This window comes from Scleropages formosus, chromosome 11, assembly GCF_900964775.1.
Source record: "Scleropages formosus chromosome 11, fSclFor1.1, whole genome shotgun sequence".
Taxonomy (NCBI): Eukaryota; Metazoa; Chordata; class Actinopteri; order Osteoglossiformes; family Osteoglossidae; genus Scleropages; species Scleropages formosus.
In genome coordinates this window covers 9423029-9447768 of record NC_041816.1, presented here as the reverse complement: position 1 = coordinate 9447768, position 24740 = coordinate 9423029, and the positions used below count along the sequence as shown (strand labels likewise).

Sequence of the window (24740 nt, the reverse complement as noted above, 5' to 3'; positions counted from 1 at the left end):
AAAGCCTCTGTGTCCCAGCTTCATTGGGGACCAAGCAAAGCACTGTGGTTAAGTTTTTTTCCATTTGGGAGGTGTGAAGTAGGGGAGGTTTGGCTTGCAGTGCTTCTCAGCAGTAGGGAGGTTAGAAGTGCTTGGAAATGGAGCCCTTCCAACAGAGCCCCTGAGTATATGGTACCAGCCCTTTGTGTTTTTGGAATATTTGTGTGTAGGGGAGACAGAGGCACACACAGAGGTATGGAAAGCAGCATGCATGTGCATCAGTTTCTGTGTGATCTCTAAAGGGAAATGAGACAGAAGAAGGGAAGCAGCTATTGAATGTTGCCATGGAAATGCAGGGGGTTCTGGTGAGGAATGGGATTGCTCTAGAGTTGAGCACAGGTCCCCCCCGCTCTACACAGCTTCACTGGTTCCACAGACCACAGTATGTGGATGTGTTTATGCAGATGTGTGCAAGGACCTAGTCCACATTTAGGTGTTCCTGGACATTTACTGCGATGCCTTGGTTAGGGCATGCTGTGTATGTTAGTCTGAGATGACTTATGCGTATGTGATTGAGAATATGTGCCTGTGTATCAATGTATATAGTGTGTGTGTGCTACTGTATGCTAGACTTTACCCTAAAGGCTGCAGAATGAATCTTGCAGCAATAGACTTTGTGATGAATTGTCAGGAGGTGGCTGGTGGATGGTGTAAATTATGCTTGGAGATGATTTGGATAAGTGCCGCCCCAGAGAAAATTTCCATGTCAAACCCATCCAGTTTTAGCAAATTCATTACCCCAGACAGGAGGAAATATGACAAGGGATTTTCATTTCTTGGCTTGGGTCGGTCGGTGCTCTCTGCTCAGCATCAGGCCGGGGTGCGAAGCTGGGTGTGGAATGGGCCACCTGCTCTACTCCTGCTGCCTGGGAGGTGTGTGTGCCAGTGCTGATGGGGGAGCATGCTGTGGAGAGGTGCATCAGCAGGCTTCCTCTGACCTTGTGGTATTGCATGGAAAGGGTGTGGGTTCTTCCTGTTACTATTGCCAATGCCCTCTCCACTGCTGTCCTCACTTCCATGTCCTTATTGAAGGGTAGAGTAGTAATGGGGGACAGCTCTGTTCATCCACTGCTTGTCCATGTTCCCTTAAGTAGGCTGTGCATGTTTTTGTTCATGCCATGTGTGCAGACAGATACAGTATGTGGGACACCCCTCTGGATCAGATGGGTGATATTACTGTGTTACGTTTCTCAGAGCTGTGGTTGGTTTGATTGTAACATTTGTATAAATTGTGAATTTGGGGGCAAAACAGATAATTGAAGAAAGTTAATAGACATAATGCAAGATCATGACAAATTGTGCTGCTTCATTTGTTTATTTTTTCCATCTAAATATGAGCAGTGACATGAAGCTGTGGTGGGTACGTTATAATGATATATTTCACAGTATTGAATATAAAAGCAGGTAATTTTCTGATCTGTGTAATTGTGGAAACATTTCCATAACACTTTATATAGTAACAAAAAAGAATACATTTAATATATTTTGGACGTTGGGCAGAAATATGGCTGAGAGCAATGAAAGTGCTATTTAAATTGGGTGAGACCAATTACTCATCATACTTGGTAAACTTTTATTATGTATGACTTCGGGTAATGTTGTTGTATTTGACCTTTATCTGCTGCCAAGACTGCTTGGCCTTACTGTGACTGCAATGACAAACCCAAAGATGTCATTGCTTTAATTATAGTAAGAATGAAGAGCACAGAATGTCAATCTTAATCTAATGTTAATCTTGCCTGTGCATTAGATAGGCACATATTTGTCCACGTGTTGCTTTGTCATGATGTATCCTTACATATGTCTGCAAAGTATGTGCAAAGAAAATCCATTTATTGTCAGCAATCGCTTGTTCTGAGCGGGGTCGCGGTAACGCAGGGTGCAGGGCCGAGGGGGAGGGGACACATCCAGGATGGGACGCTGGTCCCTCGCAAGGCACCCCAAGCAGGGCTCGAACCCTAGACCCGCCACACAGCAGGCACCAGCTGAACCCGCTGTGCCACCACATCCCCCTTCAAGGAAAATAAATTGTTTAATTTGTTCCAATTTTTTATGTTATGTCCTTTTTTTATGTCCATATTGACATGTTTTACTATCTTTATTCATGCATCCTTCCAGGTGTTTGTTTTAAATGTTGTTTGATTAAGAATTCATTGTGTAGCTGATCCATTTGAACAAATAGATGTTTGAGCAAAACATGGTAAGTGCATTAATCTAGGGTACTACAGCAGCCAAAAGGAGTGGGGGTTGAACCGGACTATTGACAAGTCAGTAGTATATGTTAGTCACTGCACAGTGTCTCTGTGTCTCTACTTTGCCCTTTGATTGTGAAAACTGTAATGACCTATGGGTAAAACTTGAGCTGACTTACCAATGGGGACTCACCTGTTATCTACCTTTGTAACACAGATTAAGCCTGATTTAGAATATCTGATTTATTGAAGCCAGTTACAGAAATACTCTGTGTGTGACATTGAGTGAACATTGTGTATGAAACATGCATCACTGAAATTCCATTGCTTAGCTACTTTGCATTATATGTCTAAACTGAGAACATAACTCGTACATCCATTTTAATACCTCAGTGTTGTTAATGTTTTCTTTTGTTTATTTCTGGAATTGAAACAGGGTGCGGTGGCGCAGTGGGTTGGACCGGGGTCCTCCTCTCTGGTGGGTCTGGGGTTCGAGTCTCGCTTGGGGTGCCTTGCGGCGGTCTGGCGTCCCGTCCTGGGTGTGTCCCCTCCCCCTCCGGCCTTACGCCCTGTGTTGCCGGGTGGGCTCTGGTTCCCCGTGACCCCGTATGGGACAAGCGGTTCAGAAAATGTGTGTGTGTGTGTGTGTGTGTGTGTGTGTGTATTTCTGGAATTTTCAATTCAGTCTATTATGCTATATTATACTGTAAATCCTATATTAAATTATGGTTTAATGGGACTTTGTAAGTAGATGATTGTAGATTCTCACCTCTGACCCTGAAACATTGTCAGTGTAGTGGGTTCCACAAGAGTGGCTTCCTCCACCTTCACTTCCCAAATGATAAAGAACAGATAGAAAAAGGTTCAGAGCCTCCATGTAATTGGGTTTGCTAATTGTGCTTTCTAGTCCCAGTAGATCCCTAACACACAGTAATGGTAGCCAGCTTTTGCAGTTTTCTGACAAACCTTCTTTAATGAGCCCCAGATGTGACCACCATCATGTGTCTTCACATGAAATTGTATCTCTAAAGTAAATTTGCATAGCAGAGACACTCAATGAGCCTAGTTTTTTATATATTGTGTAACTGAAACACAGCAGCCCTAAATCACTACACTTTCTTCATCCCCCATATATGTGGTTTGTATGTGTGCTGCTGTGTTTTTCCGTTTACAGGCCGTACGTTACTCTACGTTCAGTATAGACCCTTGACACAGGGACTTATCATTTTTTTCACACAGAGTTTCCAGAAGCAGCCAGTCTTAACTGTTTTTGGTTGAGGGTCTGTCCTTCAGGCTACTGCAGTTAATGATAATTGTTTTAGTACAAAACCAGCGGAGGCAGCAGGTGTACAGCAGGGAAACTAGATGCTCAAAATTCCATTTCCACCGGTTGTTATACAGGTTGCTTAATTTTTTTAGCCATCTTGTGCAACAGTAATATATGAAGAAAAAATAACCATTGGTCAGGCTGGCTACGTTAGGGGTGCAGGTGATGTTGACAGTGTGTATTCTGCACAGGTTGCTTAGAGTTAAAGGGTTCAGTATGGTTTTGATGGGGCTACTGCAAAGTGGACAGTATGACTCTGCTCCTGTACTGTCCTACATCTGCTGTCTGCACACATTTCCCTGTCTTGCTCAGTGCTCTCCCACTTTCACCCTCTGTCTGTTCCAGTGAGACACATGTCCGCACACTCCACGCATTGTGCGTAGCAGTGTCCCTTCCTCTTTTATGTTTTCGCGCTCCCTTTTTTACTCTGTTTATGTGCATTTATCTAATCTTGTTATGTACTTTTAACAGCTCATGAAAGAGATTATTTGTTCCACACTATTACATTACTGAATATACTAAAACAATGACACTGGGACCCTCTTGTCTTAGCTTCATTGTTCCATTCTCTCTGTCTTTCCCTCTCTGTGGATCCTTTTCTCATACCCCCCCTCCCACACACATACACACAGATGCACACAGACAGAAGCACACACACACATATCCTCTCTCTCTCTCTCTCTCTCTCTCTCTCTCTCACACACACTCACTTACCTCATGCACGGACGTTTGGGTGCTGCAGCGTTTCCCCCAGACTTTCCTTAACAGTAAAGTGCTAGGCAGCAAGACAAGACGAAACCCAGCTCCGGAGTAGCAACGAGCGGATTAGCAACTGTCCATCCCCCTGCTAATGATATTAGAGGGCGAGTGCAGACATGGGTCCAGGCTGCACGGTGCCTTTTGTTGAGCTCCTTCGGGAGAGCTTTCCCTGTCAGTCCTTCAGCACTGGAAATGGCGTTGTGATACCGAGCGAGGAAGACGCAGCACAGGCGGATGCCAGCCAGTAAAAACTACACGGTCACCTATGCCGGTCTGTGGTGTGGAATCATAGTAGCAACGGACACAATGAGGTATCAGAAATACATTACAGTTATGCAGATGGCCATGGGAGTGACGGCCTCCAACAAAGACAATTGCCTGCCTCCTAAGAGACGAATGTGGTGAGTATGAATATCAGTGTGGGTGACTGTGTGTGATGCAGAGGGGGAGGAGGGCGGTGTGTGGAGTGTACAAGGCAGCCGAGTCTGCATTACCTAACAACAGGAGAGAGGAAGCCCACAGCCATTGTGCTCTGGCTGGATCTGCTAAATTAGCTCATTAGCGTCCTTTCTTTTTTTGGAGGGGACTGGGACTCCTTTCTGTTGACATGTTCCGTCCGGCTGAGCTGCCGCAGCAGCGGCAGATGCCGGCTCCACACACCTCATGCGTGGTGCTGTTTTTAGGTTTAACTGCTGGACAGGTCTCTGTATGGCAATGTGCTGTGTTTGCGTGCCTGGCCGTGTGCGTGCGTGCGTGTTTGTCTGTCTGTCTGTCTGTGTTTATGCCAGAGCAGGCACTGCTCTTTAAGAGATTAGCAACATGTACGTTTACTTCTGTGAATCAGCTTTACTGTTGAGTTCCATGAATGAGATAGATGTCAGATAAAGCTTCAGTCATTCTGTAAGGTAACACGTGCCGTGTTTCCCAACAAGACGAGATTCACAATTTGATTATGGGTAGGAGACTGCAAAACCATGTTTCTGTTGCTGATTGTGTTTGCTTTAGTGTCATTTAAATACACTTTGTGTGTATTGCTGGTTTCAATGTGTGAGCTCTTCATCTTACTCAGTTATATACAGGTATACTGGTTAATTGATTCAAACCTTGCACATAAACATTCTTTGAAATGTGTGCCAAAGCAGCAATTATTATGAAATCCTATGTATTTAAGAAATTGAGTCAAATAAAAACTGTGCCATCAAAAAATGTTCTATTGTATTTATTTATTTATTGCTTTATTTTGCAAAAAAGCAAAGACACTGAATAATCAGCACTTTGATAGACTGGAATAGTAAATGTTTTCCTTCCATTCCTCCTTTCTGTACATCTACCCCTTTGCTGATATGTCATATGTGTCCCTTTGTTAGTTTCAGTGAACATTAGTCTCATGATTACACTGAGGTGTTTGTGCTGTGCATCATCAGTCTGTCTGTCTGCTTTATGTTGTTTTATATACAGGTGACACTGGTTTGTGTTCATGTTTGTCACATTCGCCTCTTGCTCTCTGCTGCAGATTTTGAAAGTCCTACGAGCTCAGATGGTGTTTACCACCATGAAGAATCACAGTAGAAATCCTGCTGGTCACCTTGGCACCGGCCTGATGACTGCAGTTCACAGTGTTCTGCACTCTGTCCTTTGCCCTTTGCACTCTTCTTGTTTGCTTGTCTTGTACTCATGATTTTATCACAAGCAGCACACAGTAGCATTAGTAGAACTGGATTGCTTTGGAAACTTAAGTCACCAAACAGGATTATGATGTTGTCTTAATGTCAGAGTAAATAAGAAAGTAAGCAGTCAATTCCATGAACAGAAGTAATGTTTTTATGTCACATTCTTTCTTATAACATCTTAACATTTCATGGATAGTGCCTAATTCAGTTCATGTCATTATAAAAAAGGGGTCAGATAAAATAACCCTATCATATTATGCCAATTTTTGCCTTTAGGCAATGTATGAAATGCAGGCAATGACTTGACCAGCCAGGACAGGAGGATAATGTGCTTGTTTGGCTCCTGTCACTGTCACTCAGGAGGGGACGAAGATAGCGTCATTATTGTGGCCCTGCCGCCTTAAGAGCACAGAGCGCGCCTTGGGGTCACGACTTAGAAAAGTGACTGCAAATTCCTTTCAAGGGGCTGGAGTAACACAGGCCTGTCGAAGCACATTACCTAATAGCCTCTGATGGGTTCGTTAATTGTTTTGTGAGGGTCAAACCCAGTTTCCCATTTGTATCCTCACTGTGCTATTTGCAGTAATAGAGTCATTGTTGGAAGAGGGTTGCTGGTTACATCTGCCTTGTATGTCCAGATGTCTGTTTTCATCATAGGGTAGCTCAGCATTGCTCTTATGCTTGTCTGTCGAAGCTCGAGCTTTACACATTAAAGGCCCTGAGTGATGGGTCATGTTTCCAGGATGGGAATGCATTGTCTGTGTTGCAATAGTGGAAAGCGGGCCTTTTACAAGAACAGAGTATTTTTCTAGTATTCACTCATTCCTGTGAGACTGCGTCGCTGTCTTTGTGTTTGTTGTTTGTAAATGCCTGAGGTGTCGCACCCTCTGAATAACTGGCGTTTTGTAGTTGTTTCACTGTATTACATCATCCACTGTCCTCCCTGTGCATTAAAGTCTGTGTTTTTAAAGTCTTTTTCATACTCTTACTCCTTTAGAAACACACACTTTCTGTCTGCCAGTTCAGTTCTACTTTCCTTTCGTTTGGTTTATGGTGCCAATGGACTAAGCACAGTATATTCGCTCTCCTCTCCTGCCCTTCGCCATCACCACATCCCCTCCGCACCTTTAGAGATGTCTCAATGGAAGGGAAACAAGCACACAACACATTTTGTTAACTTAACTGAGAATAGCCTGGCAACCACATGTGGGGTAACTCTGCACAAGGCCCTCAGTGACTGGAATAATAATAACAAACAAAACAGAGGATGAAGGTGTCGGCACATAAACAAGATGGGCAGGCAGACAGAGAAAGGATAGATGGAATGTGGCAACAACAGGTGAAGAGGAGCGATGGAGGGAGGACAGCAAGGATACCCCTCGTCGCATGGTCTACGAGCACAGGCTGGAGCTTCATCTCATCTGATGGACCTTCTCCATTTGTCTGTTCAAGTCCTGGACCGGTCCTTCTGTGCCAGTGGTGCAGCAGAGCCACTCCTGTGTATGCCTGTGTGTGAGACACACACTTTACCTTCCCTTCTGTCAGTCTGTTACAGTACAGCTTCATCAGAGCAGTGTATTTTTCTGCACACATTTTATATGGAGCAATGCTCAAAATGTAACATTTTCACATACACATATACACAGTTGTTAGCCACTTGCCCTATCAGAGTCCTAGTGGTCCAGAGCCTTTCCCAGAAGTGTAGGGCACAAAGCTAGTCAGTGTACACCCAGGATGCGATGCAAGTCCATCATAATGTCCAACTAAAGATATGACAGCAATAATTAGTTTTATTGGAAAGCTTAAGATACTTACCTGTAAATTGGAAAACCTGACATTTTTAAATTATTTAAATGACTTTTATTTTAAAGAAGCACTTTGCAGCTTTGTATAAAACTATTAGCAGGAACCAATACAGTAACTGATAGTAAATATGAAACAACAGTGACATCAGACTTCTCATGTGGGTAAAAAAAAATGGTGAGACGACAGGAGACTTTGAATGTGAAAGCAGTGAGTCAACAGCTGAAAGCCCTGTATGATGCAGCTTTCTTATGAGAAGAAGGTGCAGGAATAAGTCAGGTTGGCTTCCAAGACCTGGGACACACACTACCACTTTCACTCTGTAGTTAGGTTGTACCAGTTTGAGTTCATCGCTAGATTTTTGTTTTTGACGTTTTTCTGTTCCATGTGATGGTTTCTGAGACAATGTGGAAAGAGCAGGAGTTGTTTTACACTCCATTAGCAGCCCTGCAGCGCCCCCACAGTGGCTCAGCAGTGCCGTGAGGACACAAGCGTGTTGCGCGTGAGCGGCCCTCGCTCTGCTCCAATGAGCTGCAGATGGTCCTTGCCTGCAGGACTTCCACAAGAGCTGGCCCTCCTTACTAACACACTTGCTGTACTCACCGGCAGAGATTACCATTAACCTGGGCTCATCATCTTTACGCTCCATTACCATAGCTTTTCTCTTTACTTCCCTTCACAGAGGGGTGCGCTTCTTCAACCCATATGAAAGTGCAGGCGTGTCTTGGAGAACAGAAGGGCCACTGCAGTTCATGTTTACCTCATTATATAGGTTTATATTTACATCTGTATTTTCACACTCTTGGGATGCATTGTTCATCGGCTGGATTGCTGCGCTGTCATGTTTGATATTCATTTGCATGACTAATCTGTCTGTCCATCTGTTAGGTGAGTCTAGCCCACCTAATCACCATTTCTGACCCTGGTGTGGCACGGTGCCATGTGACTGGCGCCACAGTCTGGGGGCTTTGTTGGAAGGCTTGCAGCTAAGGCAGCCAGCACCATAGCTATCCCCCACTCTCTTTAATATGCTTTGTGTCGTTGGGGCATGTAATCGCATTGTTCTTTAATCTTGGGCTGATGCTACACGGTAGTCTTTTCGCCCTTGCTCTTTAGGGTATGAAACTAGGAGCTGAAGCGACACCCATTGCCTCCTGGATCTAACATGTGGTCTGTGGTGAGGGCCATCAAAGGTAGGATCTCAGTGAGTCTTGGGGTTGGGGAAGATGCAAAAATTTCTTCTGACTTGGCAGTGTTTGCATTATATCACCTAATTGTAGCCAGTGAAGTAATGAGGCAGTGCCCAGGGTGCCAGGCAGCACTCCCCTGAAGTGGAGAAGAAAGAGGAATGTGTGAGGATGATGGTATTGGTGTAACCACCAGCATAATGGCAAAATCCAAAATCCAGTTCCTGGATTTTGCAGTGATGAGATGACGGCATCAAACTTGAAACTGAGAGAAATATATAGTAATGATACTAAAGTTCCACAAGGCCTGAAGTTCAATGTTTCCAGTGCAGTTTAGAGCCTGTCTGTAGTCATGCAAGGATATAATGGAGCGGTCCACTGTGGAAGTAATCTCTCAGATGTGTTCCCTCAGTGTCAGATACATGTTCAGCAAGAAATATGTGCATTTTTTTGCCATTTTTAGCCTGACCCACCTCAGTTTTTCATATTCATTTAAACCACAACAACACTCTGCACAATGGAATGGTCATTTCATGCTTATTAATATAATGGACTAGACTGAGAGTTTGACTGGCAGTGGAGATAATGCCATAGAGTACATTCTGCATACTTCAAATGTCAGTCATCGGCTTTCCCACTGAGTATATGAAATTATTTGTGAATTTGTGTGTGTGCGTGTGTGTGTGCGCATGTGCGATTATGCATAATAACGGTGCACAGCCCACATCACCTCTAATGAGTGTATATGGTACAAACGCATTCAGTTTCCATAACAATCCATTAAGTCCTTAAAATCACATTCTATGACCCCTGTGAGCAAGAGGGCTACTTTATGAAATGGGATTTTTTTTCAATAGCTGTGTTTTACCATATAGCTTATAAGGGATTTCTTGTTATTTTCAATAATCTCCTCCTATGGGATTATTGTTGGTCATTTTGTTGCTAAAGCACTTTGCCTAGACTGCTGTGTAACGTAGAACCACTGCTTAGTACCAGTAACTGTAGTACTGCTGTATTATCCCAGTTGCACTGAACACTAACCACAATGACCTTTTGTGTGGCCTGACCCTGTGTCATTCCATGGATAAGAAAGTGTTACAAATTAATAGTAAATAGTATATTACAGAATTTGGTATGTGGTATGTTATACATTTATTTAAACTATTGCACTTCTAAAACAATTCATTTTCTGGAAACATTGTATTACTCGTGTGTCATTAATATTGGATTGTCATTGAGCTTTTTATGTAATTGCTGAACTTTAATCAAGGCAATCAATCTTACTTGTTCAGTTAAAAGAAAAAGTCATCTCTGTCCCAGCATGTCCCGCATGTTACCCTGGGTGTTTCCTGTTTCCTTCATTCTCTTTCCTGTTCCTGTTCCTCAGTGGTCGACCTCTGTGGTCATGAGCATCAAGTGAGAATTTGTGTTGTAGCTCCTCGTGTATAATACATTGTCCTTGGCTGGAGAGGTGCATGTTGCTTGCAAGAGGCTTGATGTTTACTGATTTTGACTTTTATTTCTGTATTTTTAAGACACATCAACTATTGTAAGGCCGAAGGAGTGTAACAGCAGATCAGCCCTGATTTTTCCACTATGAAAAAGCTGTTTTGTCTGTGTTTTGTCTGGGGAGTGGTGGACTGTGTTTTAGTGGTTGAGCAGGCTCCCTTTTGCCTGTAAAACATGGAAAGCATATTGGCTGGTGAATGGGAGTGTGAAAATTTGATCCTTAACTGCTGTATTCTTATTCCTCAAAATGTGTGGGTCCACAGAAGTTTTTTTTTTCTTCAAATGTGCCACTTAATTATGTGGATGGAATTGCTCTGTTTGGTTATTTTTTCAGCATGTGCGACTGTGAGCATTGCTCGACGACAGATGCCTTTCCATGTGGAAGCCAGACATAATGGGTTTAGACAAAATCCTGGCTGAGTGCAATGTGTGTTGAGGGAGGGGTCAGAAGAGACAGTAGAGGGTCTGTGGAAATGCAGTGGTGGTAGATGTAATGGGTCAGGCACTTGTAGAATATTTTAGAGTCAAAACCTTATTCTTTAACAAAGAAATCCAATGTGTGGTCCATGTTTTCCATGCAGGTTCTCACAGGTGTCCATGATGTGAGGATGTGGGTGTTCAGGGCAGCTAGAATACTTTTAAACAAGGGCCCATTGTGGCTCTGCTCCTCTGATCCCTGTTTCAAAGAGGAGATAAAACAGACTGCAGGATGGGCCTTTGCTCTCCCTGAAAGATACTTGCTCTCTGTGAGGGTGGCACAGCCCCTCAAAATCATGCTACGTCTCTCCTATTTTTGTGTTCTGCTTGGTGTTTGTTCTTCGTCTCTGACAAGTAGAGATGAAGCGCAGTTTTTTTGAGAAGGGTGGCTACAGGCAGGCCCCACTGAACAGTACCAGCGCTCTGCCCCTGAAATGTGCTGACACCCTGGTGTCCTGCAGGCCACAGTCTTCAGTCACAAACCTGATATGGCTCAGTGCTAGACTACACGGTGACTCCATCCTGAGGCAGAAGCAGATGTGCTCTCCAGGCTCTACTCTGCCTGTCTTCTGAGTGGTGGCTGACATACTCCCTAATTATACACACTGCCTCTTAGTAGTGTAGGGAAAACTGCCTTTTAAAAGAAAGAGGAATGTCTGACCTTATTTCTTCCCATCTGCCATGTCTCTGTTTTTTTACTGCGTCTCCCGCCTCACCCTTGCTCGTATCCCCAAGTACCACATCTTACCTTAAATGTAGAAGTAATGTCAGTATGCCTGACCTTGCACATGAAGTTTCATTCACCTCCTGTATCTGTCCTGGCAGGGTGGACCCAGTCACTGACCCTCCCCCGCCTGCCACCTCCTCCACGATGAACGTGAGTCAGGGTAAGCCATCCCTCCGTCGGATCAAGGGCCGCATCCACAGGAGCAAGAGCCTGGACAGCATCGATCTGCTCGACTGCAACGTGAGTGGACAAGCAGTGATGCCTCAGAACGGGCTTTCTGCACACAGACACATGCATTTTTCTTAAGCCTGTATTTGTGGAAGTGTAAAGCAATGTAATACTTTTTTTTAACCATTAACTGAAACTGCCATACCTTTCAAGATATTAAGAACTGTTTAATTAAAGTCTGAGTCAGTGCAAAGTTTTTACAGCAATGAGTAGTGTGTGTATGTGTGTGTGTATGCGTGTGCACGTGTGCATGTTTTTCTAATTGACCAACATTTATGAGGAACATATCCCTTCAAGGATAGTAAGTCCAGAACACCCAGTAGTGACATCCCAACCAGTTAAAACAGTTGTATTTTTTCATTTAAAAAAATTAAAAATGAGGTGGTTGCTTTGTGTCACACTCTTCTCAACCTCCCTGCTTTTCTACGTGGCTGAGCAAGTATGGTCAGATTAGCATGATCTCCACTGTGCTCTGCTGCTTTTAATCTTCAAAAGTTAAAACACTTGTTTGCAGAGGTATGTGTCTCTCTAGTTTTCTTTAGTTATGGTATTTAGTATATTTTTTTTACTTCCCAAGCCTAAGCAGAGTTTAAAAAATGTACAGATGTAGTTAAATCCCCATCTCCTGGCATGTACAAATGGGGTACACCTCCCCAATGTGCTCTGTGTTTATTAATGATGCTTTGTGCACAGGGCTGTCCCCAGTAGAGGTGCTCGCTATGTGAACCTGTTACTCTCCCAAATGCCTAGTGCACCAGGAGGAAGATTTACAGCTTTAAGCACTACTGTTTTTATTCTTACTTTTATTTTTTTTGTGGATAGTGTAAAAATTCTTTGTATTCTAATGATGTATAATATCTGAGATACAGTCACGATCAAGTGCCTGAGGGGAAGATCGGCAGCCCCCAAACCCCCACTCTGGGATGGCACCAGTACACCCTACTGCTTGATTTGTTCATCCTTCACTGATGCTCTGGAGCAGAACACCATGTGGAAGAGCCAGCCTGAATAAATCTGTGTCCAAGTACCAGCCCTCTGTCCAACAAGGGCCATTATCTTTTGCATCTTTTTAAATCCACCATGACAATAAGGGGTTGTCTCCGGTTAGGCTGCAGTACAGAAAAATACAGAAGGGATTGTGGGGACACAGCAGTTCATGAAGCCCAGCAAACCTGTCAAGAGATTGCATCCTTAAACAAAAGGCAGGACTGCATTATTGCTCCTGCATCTACACAAGAGGCTAACATTTAATACCACAGTCATAAAACAGCACAGTAATGGAAATGAAAAATACTCATGAAAAAGTGTTCTTAATAAAGTTTTTAAACTGAGCTGCTGCCCTCAAAGAATGGAGCTGTTTATTATCTGCTAAAAAATGCCCTCCAAAGTAGAGCAACATAAGATAATTGTTTGATAATGAAAAATGTAATACTTGAAACAGCAGACGTTCCATTGATGGTAAGAACATAAGCCCACACCACTAATGATGATGGGGTGAAGGGCTGATGGGGAGCAGGATGTGATGACTGCAACTGTACTCTTTGGTGAAGAAGGACACACTGTTATATGGTGCTGGAATAGTGAGAGGTGATGGCATGGTTGCTCAACGCTGCAACGCTGTATGTGAGATATGTATGCAGGCACAATGGCTGAGTGTTGCAGTAGAGTGAGGGTGGGGGTCTAAAGACTGAAAGTTAGATGCTGGTGGCTGCTGTTTCATGCTAGGCTATGTGCGAGAGCATAATAATTGTTGGTGCCTCTTTCAGAAACAAAAGGTAGGGAATCAATGCTATAGGGAGAGGCTTTTCAGTTTTTCAGTCTAAAACTGAACTGGTGCGGCATGTGTGCCTGAATGTTTTGTGTGAATCTGTCTCTTTCATTCAAAGTTACTTGCAGTGACATCAGTTTATACAGGTGAGAGCAGCTCAGGTTATCTACAGTACTTTGCTCAGTAGTGCTATAGTGGAGCACTCCTGGGACTTGGACTGGCAATCCACAGGTTCTATTTGCGTCCTGAAATACCTTACAGTAATTCTGTTCAGTTACTTGCCATTTTTGTTTGAAATACAGTGATGTACTGCATAGGCATAAAAGCAGCAGAGAACTTTGAGCTGCTTAAAATAGCAAGTGGACATAAATAGAGGGAATTTATTTCACTATGTGTGCTGTATGTTTTCTTCCCTCAGTCATTCAAGTACTGAAGCTGTCTAGGGAAGTCTAGTGAGGTCAGAAACTGGGGCAGACTTTCTGTATGTTAAAGCAAAGCCATTCCTTATTTATATGCTTTCTTGCTCTTGAGCAAGACCACCGTTGTTCTGATAGGTAAATGCCATAGTTTTTCCTTTTATACATAAGAGGCAACTCCTTGTTCTTTGTTTATAACCACATTTATCAAGATGATCTGTTTAAAAAAATAACATGATAAATATGACACTCGTGATGTAACAATTTCACCAAAAGTGGTTGGACACCTCAGCATTCTGTGTATTCTGGTTCGTCTTTGGGGTGTCTGGATTAGTAAGTGGTTTTTAGACTCATCTGTAGGCCTCTCACTTACAGACGACATTTCCTCACAGAACCTCTCAGTGCTTTCTCCTGTGAGCTCGAAGGTCTTTGCTTATTCACTCAGAAAACTAAACAAGCCTTTTACTCCTGTTCTCCTGGCCTCACGGTTCCAGTAAACAAAGTGGTGTGGCTGGAACAGCGAAAAGATGTCCCTGGGATCAAGACGGCCTGCAAGCTTGGTGTATCAAGGTCACTGCAGCACATAGAAAGCATCTAAGGCATTTGTACAGCCAGCAGGGCATGTGCAGTCCTCTTACAGCTCCATAACTGGTACTGTCTCAGTCTTGGAGGAGGAACAGCACCTTTATAGGCTCATTTAAAAGGGGAGGCTGTGTGGTGAAAGGTTAGGGAGAGAATGGCAAACTGGTGAGATACGGAGAGAAACCCCTCTGGCAGGGACAAAGAATATGAGAAGAGAGATCATAGGAGCAAGGAGTGAAAGCATTGAAAGAGACAATTTTATGTGGCAGGAGAGACCATGTGGGGAGACAAACCTGAAAATATGTGCAGTAGATCACCAGCTTCCAGAGCAAGGCCATTTCTGTCATGGTGTTTCTTCTCCCTTCTCTTTATTCCTCTGTTTCTCCTCATCCTTCACTCTGTTCCTCTACCCAGATTACCAAAATTTCCCCTCTCACTGTCTCCAGTACCCCCCTGCCAATGTGACTCTCCCTAGCATCTTTCTCATCTTGTCTCTCCATGCTACCATCCCACCAAATCTTCCATTCTGTTTCTCTATCTCCTGCCTTACCTTTCTTAAGGCCAACTACAATGTCACAGGTGTGGAGCAGTGTGAAGGAGAATTATTTCCACTTCACTACATTTAAAGCCTTTGTCACTTTGTATCATTAGAAAAAAAGTATGACATTGCTTAAAGCAGGGGCAGAAATAGCAACGATTGCACATGATTCACTCACAGGTCTCAGGATTAAGCAAGGTGCAGAAATGCAGACTTGAATAATAACACAGACCCTGATTGGAAAAATGATCTGTTTTAAATGCAGTGTTTTTCTTGTGGTCTCAGCTATTCTCTTGAATGTTTAAAAAAAAGACTTGGTGCAGAAGGCATGTGGAAGCAGGAGGTGAGGTGGAGTTGGAGAGTGTGTGGCCCACCTGGGACTGCTGTTCCCTAATTATTAATTATTCAAGATAAACCTCTGGCTTTCTCATTCGTCTTCTAATGCAAAGCAGCTGCCACTTTCCTGCCGAACAGCTGAAGAAGGGCTATCGATTACAAAAAGCAATAGAAGGGGGAAGACTGATGTGGGACTTTTCCACTGTGGTTCTTATGGCCAGCAAGAACCTGCCATCAGCTGGAGGATGACCTTACTGGGGTGTACAAGACCAGTCACGATTGGCCCATGATCTGATTTAATAGATCAGATCCAGGTCCATGTTCCTCTGCTTCTACTGAGACAGCTCTCTGGGTTGCAGCCAGCATCCTCCTGTTGTTTCTAAGCAACAAAAGGAGACTAGCCACGCCCACTCAACCCCTAGGCACAATTATATTGTTTGTGGGCTAAGAGTCTGCAGCTTTTTACAACTGTGTGCATGCACAGCGGCTTCTTGTGGGGGAGGGGATAACCAGGGAGGTCTCCAGCTGTGGTGCGGACTGTAACTGGGTTCGCTGGAGGCAACACAACTGGCAGGATCAATACACAGACACTGTAAAGCACAAATTCAAATAGATTGTTTATTGAGGAGAACCTTCTGGATTTCTTATATGCACGTAAGATTTCCTAATGCATATGCACAAACTGAAGCATTAAACTGAACATCTTCTTTAAAATTTTTATTGAGGTACTGACAGAACATTAAAATTAAATTATTCTAAGATACTGTACAGGCTGCTGCCCTAAATGGTGCCTATGATATTGTAGTGCCAATATTAAACATATTTTCATGGTGTACTTATGTTCATGGTGTGATTTTATGAATAGGATCAACCCGGACAAGTCACCCCTTCTTACTTACCCTCCACAAGCTGCGATTGCTCTCCCTGTGTTTGAAAAATTCAGAGCCAATTTTGAACAGCTTGTTTTCGCACTGTGCTATTACAATTTCTTCACTTTTTATGTGTTTTCTTTATGCAAGAAGGAGAATACAACATGAGTGTGAAACAGCAGGTAGAAATTTATATCTTGGTTGCTGGCCTTTAAAAATTAGTGAGTTAAATTAGTCCATAAGACTAATTTCTTTTTTAGCATGGTCTCGGAGTAAATGCTAAATTTAGATCTTCTCGTATATTGAAACATTTATATTACATTGGATTTACCAGACACTTTTCTCCAAAGTGATGTACAACTCGAGAGTATACAAAAGTATATGGTTCAGCTCTAAAGAGTGTCTTACAGCTTCCCCCTGAAAAAGAAACCAGAGCCATGATTCTCTAAGTAGCCATTACTGGGCAGAAACTGACTATAGTTTTGGGCGTTGTCAGTTCCTGTGGCTGCATGTAAAACATTTTTAGGTTATTGTGGAAACTTTTAAGTTGGTGCAGGTGAGAAGCCCCAGGATGAATGCATCCCTGTTCATTTCACGCTTCAGTTTTTGCCCTGGGGCATCAGTGTCAAGACAAGAGGGGAACCTTTAAAATTCAATGTCACGCAGTGTTGACTCACCCCGGGTAGAAAATCTTGCCCGAGGCTGAAAGTGCCAATGTTAAAACATACATCTGTTCACCCTAGAGTCACTTTGGCTTGAAATTGCCTTAAAACTAGAAAATAGAATTTATATGACATGTTTTATCTTTAAGGGGACATGGTGGCGCAGTGGGTTGGACCTGGTCCTGCTCTCCAGTGGGTCTGGGGTTCGAGTCCCGCTTGGGGTGCCTTGCGGTGGACTGGCGTCCCGTCCTGGGTGTGTCCCCTCCCCTTCTGGCCTTACGCCCTGTGTTGCTGGGTAGGCTCCGGTTCTCCGCGACCCCGTATGGGACAAGCGGTCCCGAAAATGTGTGTGTGTGTTATCTTTGAGAAAAACATGTGAAAATGGAACTCTGTATGCGTGTGTGTGTATGCATGCTAGCTATTTTGCTATCTCACTGGTGTGAACTAGCGTGAATGGCAAGCTGTATTGATGATGGCTGGCTCACCTCCTGAACAAGATCACATGGACCCTCGCGTGGAGCTGAGCCGTTATGGAACCTCTCTCATGGCTCTCGATGTCTCACCGTAATGGGAGAAGCAGCTCAGATTACACTAATGACAGCATGTGGAGGTCAGACTGCTGCGGTTATAGATCAGTCACACAACGCTACGGAATGGGAACCCAAGTCAATAGATGGATAGTTAGACGGATACAAAAAAAAATGCCTGGAAAGCTGTTCTTAAGCGGGAAGAAATCCAGTTCAATATATTATTAATGTTCGTTCGGCCGATACTGTCATCCACAGCGATTTACAGTGTCAGAGTCCGGCTTGCACATACAGATTTAAGTGCACAGTCAGATGCCACACTCAAGGGTACGGTGGCCACAAAGCACAGTGCGCAACACACATGGGGTCCATGTTTTTGACCCATGCTGTCTGTAGCCTTCTTTGTTTCTCTTCTCCTTTTTTGAAAAATGCCTGCACTGTCTAACACAGGACCGCTACACCAGTGTGCCAAACTGTGTAATTGTATTTCTTTGGGACCTTTTGCACCTTTTTTACTAAGTAATGTACTTTGAGCTACTGTACCAGATGAAATGCAGCATATAAATAAAGATGTTTTTTGTTAGTATGCTTGGTGTTTCTACTGGAGCAATTTAGATTATGTGCCGTGCTCAGGGTTACTACACCAAGGACCCACCTGGGAGGAAGCCTTCTGTTTATAAATCCAAGTCTCAGACCATTTTCAAAACTTGCTGCCCTATGCTGTCTTCTATGGTTTTCCCTTTAGAGTTGCTAGAAAGTAGTCCTGTTGACAGGTGCAGTGTTAATCTGCCTTGTTTGCGTGCAAATATTAGTGGAACAGTAAACTGGGAATGGCTGACAGCTAGTCACACTGAGCGCTGATGCAGGTTTCACTGCTCTCCAGCAGGTCAGGATTTCTTATGGTGAATTGTAACAAGCCTTGGGAGAGTCACACGGGTCTGTGTACGTTCCATTCGTTAGTTTTTTGATTCAAAATTGAAAAACAACATGCAAATTACGATGCCTTCATTTGTTTTTTGACTCTGAGTTATTTCGTTTTGTGGTATTTTTGAACAACCCGCATGTAAACTAATTGAAACCGCTCATAATCCATCAATGGCTTCATCGAACATGTTGGCTTCTCTCCGAATTATTAATAAGTTAATATGGATCACTATGTGCTTTTCAAAAGCAGCACGAGAGTGACAGTAAGGGAGGATGACATGTCCACTGAGAAAATCGGCAGGATTTATTTTTCAGGTGCTACTTCTTAGGAGTCTTATTACTAATTAAGCACAGGTGTTAAAAGCACTGTGAAGTTCGAAATAACTCAAAGTCAAAAAGTAAGACAGCAAGAAACTATAAATGAGGCATATTTTAAATATTTTGAGCAAAAATGATTTTTAAACATAGTTAATTCATAATTTGTTTTTAATTTTTAAAACAAAAAACGAACGAAGGCATCGCAATTCGCATTTTGTTTTTCAGTTTCGAATCAAAAAACGAATGAATTCAATGTACACGGACCCACACGGCATACCAGCCCAGTGTCCTCAACCTTTCCAGTTCAGTGCTTTCTTTCATTATGACCTTCATGTCTTCTTTTATCGCTTGTCTCCACTACTGTTTTTTATTGACAGGAGTCACATATGTTCACAGACACCATTTTTGTCATTTTGTATAAATTCTACATTTTAAAATGTAGAATTTGGTGTTCCTGATGCTACAGAACTGTAGTGTGCACTGCCACTATACCCTGTGTTTTGTATCACTGCAGCAGTTTTCGCTGGTAGGCCAGGAAACACTGCTGGCAGTGTAATTTTGGACAAAGGCTGAATATCAATAATCCCATCAGTGTGAGATTTGGCAGCTTCATTTTGTATTTGATTTTAAATTGCCTTTGGTTTAGTTATCTCATTGCTTTTCTTTTTCGCTTATCCCCAGTGCACACAGCCTCTCTGAGGACTTTCACATTTTTTCACCTGTTCCGGGTTCCAGCTGCCTTTTACCCTGGTTTTCATACAAATCCTTACTGGACTGAGTGCTTGTGGAGAAATTAGTTATTTGTGGAAATAATGTGGGGTATTTTACTTTTAAGGATGTGCTGTTCTACACAACTACACATAAAGTATGAAGATGCTATTGAAAATCTCTGACGCCTTAAGAAAATTATTTACTCCATCCCCTTCGCATATCTTATATGAGCACAGAGAAGGTCAGGGCAAGAAACCAGAACACGGTATCTATAGATAGATGTATGATTTATTGTATCCATTTGAGTTACTAAGAGACAATAGGCGTAGATGTACACAGGATGCACAGATTTTGTAGGTGCTAAATTTGTTTTATGTTGGGAGTGTTTTGCTTGTGCATGTGTGCTTGGTTCTGTGTGTGAGTGTTTCTGTGCGCATCAGTGCTTTTTGTGTGTATATATGTGCCTCACTTTAAACATTCATAAAATTACGTAACATGGAAATTAACCTGATTACCTGGACTTAACCAGGAGTTTGCAGGTTCAGGGTTCTGAAGGTTTCCAGTGCTTTTTCACCCTGAGGTGTACTATAGTAAGTATCTAGCTTTCCCAGTAGGTGAAATGTAAAAGTAGAAGCTATGTACTGTATGTTCCATTAATCCAATTTCTGTAATCACTTGTCCTGAGCAGGGTCATGGTGAACCAGAGCCTATCAAGATGCCAGTCCACTGCAGGGTAGCCACACACACTCACCCATTCATAAACTGCAGGCAATTTAGAGCCACCAATACACCTGAACTGCATGTCTTTGGGCTGTGAGAGAAAACTAGAGAACCTGTGGGCAATCCATGCAGCCATAAGGAGAACATGCAAACTCCACACAGAGTGAGCAGAGATTAAATCCATGTCTTCTCGCACCACCCAGGTGCTGTGAGTCAGGAAGCTACCCGCTGCACCCCCGTGACGGCTACTACGTATGTTGCTTTGCTTAAAAGCCAAGCAACAAAATAAATTAATAATAATATTAATAATTGTATAATATTTACACTTTATCTTAAAAGGGCCATAGAATATTACATGATATTGTCTACTTTAAGGTTCTTTCCTTGTTATTTATGTGTTATTTTTACATTTACAGAAATGCTGATCTCACTACAGTACAGTATAAAAGCAATAAACTGAAATGCAAGCAGCAATGTGCTTCTAAATCAGCAGAATAACATGCAGTACTCACATTATTCATATAGTTTTAGCATTGGGGGACAGTCAGTGAGGTTTTTGTTCATTTACCTAATTTATTTGCCACCTTAGCTCTGTTTTTTCACTATATGTATGTATGTATATTTCTGTGTAAGTATGCTGTAAATCATATGTAGTTGCAACCAAGCAGAATTTCCCTCTGCTGTTAATAAAGTTTCATTCATTCATTTATAGCAGTAATTGTTAGCTCTACGTGTGGGAGTCAGCGTGTGTATGCACCTGTATGCTTGTGTGCATGTATGTGCATGATGAGTGTCCTGATGGAACCCGTTGACAGGACAGAACCAGAGGAAAGCCAGACAGATTGGGTTCACACAACAAATCACTCTTCACTGCCCAGAAATCCTGCAGTCATGTTTGACCTCTATTAGACCTTTCAGATTTAATACAGATAGGCCTGTGTTTCACAGCCATTCAGAGAAAATGTACATTTAAAAACATATTATAAAATCAACCTTGAAATGGCCTCACAAAATGACAATGTGCTGCCAAAGATATGTATTTTTCTCTTTTTTCATTCATATTTCAGGACTTCCTGCCTCTAGGCATCAAACCAACAAATTATCTATGCTCTTACTAGTCCTGGAAAGGATTCGAGCTGTTCATCCATTTCCATGGTAACACATCAGCTTGTCTCCAGGGGCTCACAGTGCAGAGAGGGATGTGCTTGGATGCTCTCCACTGAGGGCGCTTGGCTCTGGTGCTCTCTGTAGATTAAGCGGGCTTCCCATAGGGATGCGCTGAGGACCTGAAATGAGGAGAATTAAGCTGACAGGCATAGCATGTTTGTTTCAGCTTAGTTGTGTTGCTAGTTTGAATGTAACAATTTTGATCAGGATTCTTTGTGTTGCTCCTGTTGGGCTGGGAAGTAGAAAAGGCACTGGGGTGAGTTTGTCATCTGTGTGTCATTTGAGTCTCATTATCACATAACCCTCACAGTAAATGTGCCCAGCTGTCATTCTTCGCTATGGTTAATGTGAAATGTTTGAAATTATCCATTACAGGTGATCAATTTTTTCTGCCTCTGTTGATTTTCCTCAGAAGAGCATTCGCACATTCTTCCTATCTACAGTACATTGTAAAGCTTTGACTCTGAGTGAAAAAAACACACACTGCATCTCTGGTTCATTATAGGTGTGTGAAAAGTCAGCCATTCATTATATCAATAATGACTTGTCCAACGCAGGACTGCAGTGATCCCAAGCCTTTTTTAAAGGCATACAGCATGAGGCAGGGTACACCCCAGATGGGATGCCAGTCCATCACATAGCAGTCACACACATTCACTTACATACCCGCAATGTACACCACTAGAATCAGCAGCTCACCTGAAAACCTCTCTTTGGATTGTGGGAGGAATCTGGAGCACCAGGAGAAAATCCACATGAACTCGAGGAGAACATGTGAACTGGACACTGAATAACCTAAATTTGAACCCCTATTGGGGGTGTGGTGGCACAGTGGGTTGGACTGGGTCCTGCTCTCCAGTGGGTCTGGGGTTCAAGTCCCGCTTGGGGTGCCTTGCGACGGACTGGTGTCCCGCCCTGGGTGTGTCCCCTCCCCCTCCGGCCTTACACCCTGTGTTGCTGGGTAGGCTCTGGTTCCCCGTGACCCCGTATGGGACAAGTGGTTCTGAAAATGTGTGTGTGTTTGAACCCACACCAGCACTAACCTTTGTGTGACCATGCTGCCCAAAATTCAATTATGTCTATCTCCATTCTTTTCTTTATGCCTCTCTCTCTCTCTCCCTGTCTTTACAGATACTGTGGGCACCACGTTTGTAGCAATTTGTGTCCACCTTGCAGGATAGCTAAAAATGTTTCATCCGTTTGAACACCAAAGGTTTCACATTTCACCTATGACTTGTTCTTTTGTATGAATTGACTACAAGAAACACGAAACTGAGTAAAGCGACCTGGGAGAGTGTCAGAGCGCTGCTGATCAGCTGATTTGTGTCCTTGTGATTTGTGACAGTGAAGCAAGAGAGGAGGAAGGAGAAAGCAATGTAAGTGGCGACCATTAGTTGGTGAAGTTGGGAATGATAGTCCTGGCCGAGATGGACCCCCTGCCTTGGGAACATTGGTGCACTCGGAATGAATTCATCTCAGGGCGGAATTCCTGCTGAGTTCAATTAGGATCAAGGGTTCTATTTGAGTCCCCTACCTGTGGTGGGTCTCTTAGTCTGCACGGCGCATTGCGGGGCCTCACCGGCATCCCAGTTTTCAACGTTTCAGTTGAAGTTCAGCAAGACCTGAAGGCAGTATGTGAAAGTGTGTGTCTGTGTGTGTTAAGTTTGTGCAGTGGCACACCTGCTGTACCCTTGTTTGCATGTCTCAGTTTATTTGTTAGTGGAGCATTCCTGTGTTATATTGAGATGAACATGTTTGCATTTAGTGCATTTACATTTATCAGATACTTTACCTTTTTATTTAGTTATCAGATGCTCTAAAGTGAGAACCAAGTCAAAGTAATCAAAGCTGCATTTTAACAGATAAAGAGTTCAAGATGCATACACACAATTATCAAGGCACAGTTACTAATGTACATTTAGCTGATACTTTTCTCCAAAGTGACTTACAATGTCTTACTCATTTATATGGATTGACAACTTTACTGGAGTAATTTAGGGTAAGTACTTTGCTCAAGGGTATTACAGCAGTAGGTGAGTTTCAAACCAGTACCCTTGGGATTCAGAGGCAGTAGCTCTAACCACTACTCAATCAGCTGCCTTGCTACCACAATTACAGAAGTAGTTGTAGGAAGCCCTGGTAGTGTAGTGGTAAGAGGTACTGCTTTTTCACTTAAAGGCTGCAGGTTTAATTCCAACCTCCTACTATAGTACCCTTGAGGAATATACTAACCTTAAATGGATCCAGTAAAATTACCCAGCTGTATAAATGGGTAAATACATGTAAGTAATTTAACATTGTAAGTTGCTTTGGAGAAAAGCATCAGCTAAATGAATAAATATAATGTAACTGACAGTCTGATAAGAAATTAAAAGATTATCATAATATGTAGTATAATGCAAACTTATGAAGCTTTTAGGAGATTAAAAGAGAATAATGTCTAAAAGAGATGAGCTGCGAGACTTCTTGAATGCTACAAGAGATACAGCAGCTCTGAGGGAAAGAAGGACTTAATTTTACCACATTATAGCAAAAAAACCGAGAACCTAGAGACTTTCAATTTTGAAACCTTGTGAGTGACACCACATAGAGGCCAGAGGTGGAAGAGAGTGGCCCTCTTACTGGAACATTTGTGCTAAGGTTACCACATTTGACTAGAGGTGTCTGTGGTGTGGGCAAATCCTCCCTTGCTTTGAAGGACCTTCACAATCTAGTGTTAAGAAACATAATACTGCTACTAGTGGAACACACACTGACTTTCCAGGACCTGCTCTCAATGTGAGTGGACTCTGGTCTCCTGTATCAGCAACCAGAGCTTTGGATATTCAATATACTGCTTTGGGTTTATTCTGCTTCACGATCTCATTCACCCTCTGGAGCTGAGAATTGTACCCTGTTTAATAAGCCTCTTTAAACTGCCCCTGCAGTTGAGTCCTTCTTATTCGTAGGCCAGGCAGTGACCTGTGATTGAACACTGAGGTCAGTGTGCATCTCACTTGGGCTCAGCCAGAGGTGAAACTCCAGACAGATACATTTCAGCTGCCTCTGTGAAACAATATCAGTCTTACTCAGTCAGGACTTTGTTTTGATGTCATTGGTAAAGTCTGTGTATCAATTCATAAAATATATTTTCAGTTAATACTTTCAAATTTTTTTGAAGATTTTGAAGATTTAACATGGCTTCCATGTATTAATGTTGATGTTACAAATACCTGAAAATATATTAATTAATATTTTAATACAGATGTACGTCGCTTTGGACAAAAGCGTCTGCTAAATGAATA

The 24740-nt window shown here is 42.8% G+C and overlaps 1 protein-coding gene across 1 annotated transcript in view; it reads left to right on the top strand.

The window, feature by feature from the left end:
- The first annotated feature begins 4301 nt into the window (after positions 1-4301).
- The window catches only part of tjp1a (tight junction protein 1a), a 98059-nt gene continuing 77620 nt past the window's right edge, over positions 4302-24740 (top strand). The window contains exons 1-2 of the mRNA XM_018739601.2: positions 4302-4718; positions 11789-11930. Coding sequence (XP_018595117.2) covers positions 4552-4718; positions 11789-11930 — 309 coding nt within the window. The 5' untranslated portion in view covers positions 4302-4551. The remainder of the gene's footprint in view (positions 4719-11788; positions 11931-24740) is intronic.